The sequence below is a fragment of the Montipora capricornis genome, chromosome 3 (genome assembly GCF_036669925.1).
Source record: "Montipora capricornis isolate CH-2021 chromosome 3, ASM3666992v2, whole genome shotgun sequence".
In the NCBI taxonomy this organism is placed as follows: Eukaryota; Metazoa; Cnidaria; class Anthozoa; order Scleractinia; family Acroporidae; genus Montipora; species Montipora capricornis.
Window position 1 is genome coordinate 52,931,742 of NC_090885.1, and position 5,000 is coordinate 52,936,741.

General features: G+C 37.2%; 1 protein-coding gene across 1 annotated transcript in view; it reads right to left on the reverse strand.

Moving 5' to 3' along the window:
- Positions 1–4,276: 4,276 nt before the first annotated feature.
- Positions 4,277–5,000, reverse strand: part of LOC138041461 (somatostatin receptor type 1-like) — a 1,548-nt gene continuing 824 nt past the window's right edge. Inside the window, exon 1 of the mRNA XM_068887211.1 lies at positions 4,277–5,000. This exon is cut by the window's right edge and continues 824 nt beyond it. Coding sequence (XP_068743312.1) covers positions 4,748–5,000 — 253 coding nt within the window. The 3' untranslated portion in view covers positions 4,277–4,747.

The following is a 5,000-nucleotide window of genomic DNA, read 5'->3' on the forward strand; positions in this document are numbered from 1 at the left end:
TCTCAACAGCAACGGTGAATTGGTTCTTTTCTGATTTTAAAGCAATCCATTTTTAAGTTTTATACCTATGGAACTCGATAACTGAGGAATAAAACTCAACAGCTATTACACCTTTGAACATCTGCTTCCCTAATTCTCCGGTTAAACATGAAACGTTAGTGATCGATGTATTGGTGTATTTGTTAATTTAAACACAGGAAAATTATTTCTTAACTGTCAGGCTACCGAGATGCAACTTGTTTTGCCTGGCATACACTTTTCTCAACAGCAACGGTGAATTGGTTCTTTTCTGATTTTAAAGCAAACCATTTTTAAGTTTTATTATACTTATGGAACTTGATAACTAAGGAATAAAACTCAACAGCTATTTCACCTTCGAACATAATTCCCCGTTAAACATGAAACGTTAGTGATGTATTGGTGTATTTGTTAATTTAAACACAGGCAAATTATTTCCTAACTTTCAGGCTGCCGAGATATAACTTGTTTTGCCTGGCATACACTTTTCTCAACAGCAACGGTGAATTGGTTATTTTCTGATTTTTAAGCAATCCATTTTTAAGTTTTATATTTATATTTATTGGTATATTTGTTAATTTAAACACAGGCAAATTATCTTGTCAGTTAACTTTCAGTCTACCGAGATGCAACTTGTTTTGCCTGACATACACTTTTCTCAACAGCAACGGTGAATTCAGTGAATTGGTTCTTTTCTGATTTTAGAGCAAACCATTTTTAAGTTTTATACTTATGGAACTCGATAACTGAGAAATAAAACTTAACAGCTATTACACCTTTGAACATCTGCTTCCCTAATTCTCCGGTTTAACATGAAACGTTAGTGATGTATTGGTGTATTTGTTAATTTAAACACAGGCAAATTGTTTCCTAACTTTCAGGCTGCCGATATGCAACTTGTTTTGCCTGGCATACACTTTTCTCAACAGCAACGGTGAAGTGGTTCTTTTCTGATTTTAAGCAATCCATTTTTAAGTTTTATACTTACGGAACTCGATAACTGAGGAATAAAACTCAACAGCTATTACACCTTCGAACATCTGCTTCCCTAATTTTCCGGTTAAACATGAAACGTTAGTGATGTATTGGTGTATTTGTTAATTTAAACACAGGGAAATTATTTTGTCAGTTAACTTTCAGGCTACCGAGATATAACTTGTTTTGCCTGGCATACACTTTTCTCAACAGCAACGGTGAATTGGTTCTTTTCTGATTTTAACAGGGGCACCCAACGAGAATATAGTTCAAAACCACTTAAACATAGCATTGTTAAACGTATTTTATTATTTAAACGGTAGATATAGGCATATTTGTATCCCCTAAAAAGTTTTGGTCTGTTCGGATTCCCTAGCTGAAAGTCTTGTGATCCGAAAATTATAGGGATCAAAACTTACCTTTTCGAAAATTTCCGCCAGAAAAAAGGCTTCCGAAACTTCTAGGTGACCTTTTCAGAGTAAAAATCCGTTAAAAATGGGCAATTATACCATATTTTAGATGTTCGAAAATCCTAGGACAGGCAGGCAAGCAAGAAATTTTACAACAAATGTTGCGAAAATTCTAGATCTCAAATCGTCTTCCGAACAGATATTTTCCGAAAATTGACGTTGGGTACCCCTGTTTTAAAGCGATCCATTTTTAAGTTTTATACTTACGGAACTCGATAACTGAGGAATAAAACTCAACAGCTATTACACCTTCGAACATCTGCTTCCCTAATTCTCCGGTTAAACATGAAACGTTAGTGATGTATTGGTGTATTTGTTAATTTAAACACAGGCAAATTATTTTGTCAGTTAACTTTCAGGCTACCGAGATATAACTTGTTTTGTCTGGCATACACTTTTCTCAACAGCAACGGTGAATTGGTTCTTTTCTGATTTTAAAGAAACCATTTTTGAGTTTTATACTCATGGAACTCGATAACTAAGGAATAAAACTCAACAGCTATTACACCTTCGAACATAATTCTCCGGTTAAACATGAAACGTCAGTGATGTATTGGTGTATTTGTTAATTTAAACACAGGCAAATTATTTTATCAGTTAACTTTCAGGCTACCGAGATATAACTTGTTTTGCCCGGCATACACTTTTCTCAACAGCAACGGTGAATTGGTTCTTTTCTGATTTTAAAGAAATCATTTTTAAGTTTTATAGTTACGGAACTCGATAACTGAGGAATAAAACTCAACAGCTATTACACCTTCGAACATCTGCTTCCCTAATTTTCCGGTTAAACATGAAACGTTAGTGATGTATTGGTGTATTTGTTAATTTAAACACAGGCAAATTATTTTGTCAGTTAACTTTCAGGCTACCGAGATATAACTTGTTTTGCCTGGCATACACTTTTCTCAACAGCAACGGTGAATTGGTTCTTTTCTGATTTTAAAGAAACCATTTTTAAGTTTTATACTTATGGAACTCGATAACTGAGGAATAAAACTCAACAGCTATTACACCTTCGAACATCTGCTTCCCTAATTTTCCGGTTAAACATGAAACGTTAGTGATGTATTGGTGTATTTGTTAATTTAAACACAGGCAAATTATTTTGTCAGTTAACTTTCAGGCTACCGAGATGCAACTTGTTTTGCCTGGCATACACTTTTCTCAACAGCAACGGTGAATTGGTTCTTTTCTGATTTTAAAGCAAACCACTTTTAAGTTTTATACTTATGGAACTCGATAACTGAGGAACTGGGAAATTTAGAATGCCCAATTGTAGCTGTGTAAAATTTCATTCCGGGCTAATTGATTTCTCAGCATGTCACAGGGAGGCACATTCAATATTAATCACAGACTTATCAATTTCCTACCTGCTATCATGATATCCTGATATCATGAAATTGAACCTAACAGAAATTATTTTACCTCAACGTTTTAGCGTGAGCCTGTATACCGGGAAGGCTTCCAGCACCGAATTCCCCGACGTCAACATTGCTTACTGCCTCCATAACTCGTTTGAAAACATGAATACAGAAATCCATGACATTCAGACGAAGACTGCTCAATTAATGCCCCCACAGAGGCCAACCAAAGTTATTCCGTAAGCTTCGCCCACGTGTTTACCAGAATTTCGGACGGCGAGTCTAATCTGCAGGTCGCAGGTCGCATGTGTCAGGTTGCAGGTCACTGTTTCACCAATACAGAAAGTATCCTAAACATTCTTTAAAGCTAACCTTAGGCCTAATTAGGCCTAAACAAAAGTTTTTAGGCCTAAGGTTAGCTTTTAAGAATGTTTAGGATGCTTTCTGTATTGGTGAAACAATTACTGCAACCTGTGACCTACGATCTGCAGATTAGACCCGCCGAATTTCGGAACGTGATCACCATTTTCCCGCAAAAAATTACCGACTTGAAGGCGACAAATCTCTCTTCGAAAGAGCTGAAAAAACTTTCCTTCCACAAAATGGCTAACATTTTACCCAGGATGCCAGAGGTCTTCTCGCTCACCAGCGGCGGGGAGCGTCGAAGTAGTGCTGGTTGGCGAGAGACAACGGCGACCTGTACAATTTTTTCCCGGGTGAGAGAGTTAATCCATAAATCCTATAGACCGAAAAATGGTTCCGTGTCCCAGCACTAACCAACACTGTCGATACGCGCAAACGAGCTGAAATAGATTTGTGTTCCCCACAAAATTCATCTCGCCCCTAAATATGGTCATTTAATAAAATATTAACTACTTTTTTCTGCTTAACGTAAGTTCACAGTACAATCTGATCGATCCTGAATGCTTTAACACTTTTCTGAATACGAAACACCTTTTGTGTTATGTTTTTAGCCTTCGTTGATGGATATCTACACCGTCAGGAGACGTCCAGCCGAGAATTCTTGAGTCGGCTTAAGCTCCTCATGATGTAAGAATCTGAGATTACCACTAGTTTAACAAGAAAGTCAAGCCCAGCCATTGTCAGCGCCTTCCACTTCTACGATCGTTGTGAGCTGAACTTCAGTCGATCTCGACGTGGCACGAAAGTTTTTCTTAATTAACGGTAAAAATTTATTGGCAATGGGGACCCTTTCAGTGCAAGGGGTTTTACCGTGGCCACCCAACAAACTTTCACATTTGACAACTACGTGTAAATACGTCAACTCAATAACCCATGCAACGGTGTTCAACTTACAACTGTGCAAACGTGACTGTCAATAAAATTTACAAATCCTGATTGGCGGAAAATTTGTAAAAAACTTTGTTAGGTGGCCACGGTAAGGTGCGTCGCACTGTAAATACATTTCATAACAACCAAAAGCGATCAAAACAGGAAAACCTAAAACTTTATTTGTTTACAATGAAGAGTACTGCGTTCCCAGCTGAAACGACAAGAGATAAAAGTGATGAGAGACCAGGTTACTGGTTAACTTTACAAATTTTAATGCTGCAATGCGGCAAATTTTGCCTCATAATTAGAATTGCTTTAACTGGGGACATAGGTTTTGAGCGAATCTCGATGTTGTTAACCCTTTCACTGCCCATGGCTTCCCCATTGACGAGTAAAATCGTCTGGCGTTACACAGAGTAAAATCTGTAAGTGTCAATTTGCATTTTTGGCGGTGAAAGGGTTAATTAAAGCATTTTTTCTCTTTCTTGGACTAGCACGCTCACACAAAGGATAAAAGCAAGATAATATAATTAGTACGCAGAAACTGTTTGTACTACCGGCGGCAGTACATAATACAAAGTATGTATCGCGCACTAGATTAAGGATCTTGTAAAGTAACACGTCCATTCACAATTGGGTGTCCATGCCTTGATTTTCAAATGTCAGAAAAACACCTATTTTATTTTGCCCGCTTATTTTATCTTGCCTGACTGTCAAGACTTCCGTTTTGCCAGTACAACGAAAACGTATTGCACGCTTAAACTCAGGAATTGTAAAGGCATATACAATCGGATTTATGCAAGAATTACAATAGTTTAGAATGTCTGCAACTGAGTATGCAAGAGATAACCATGATGTCCAGATCTCATAAACAAAATTT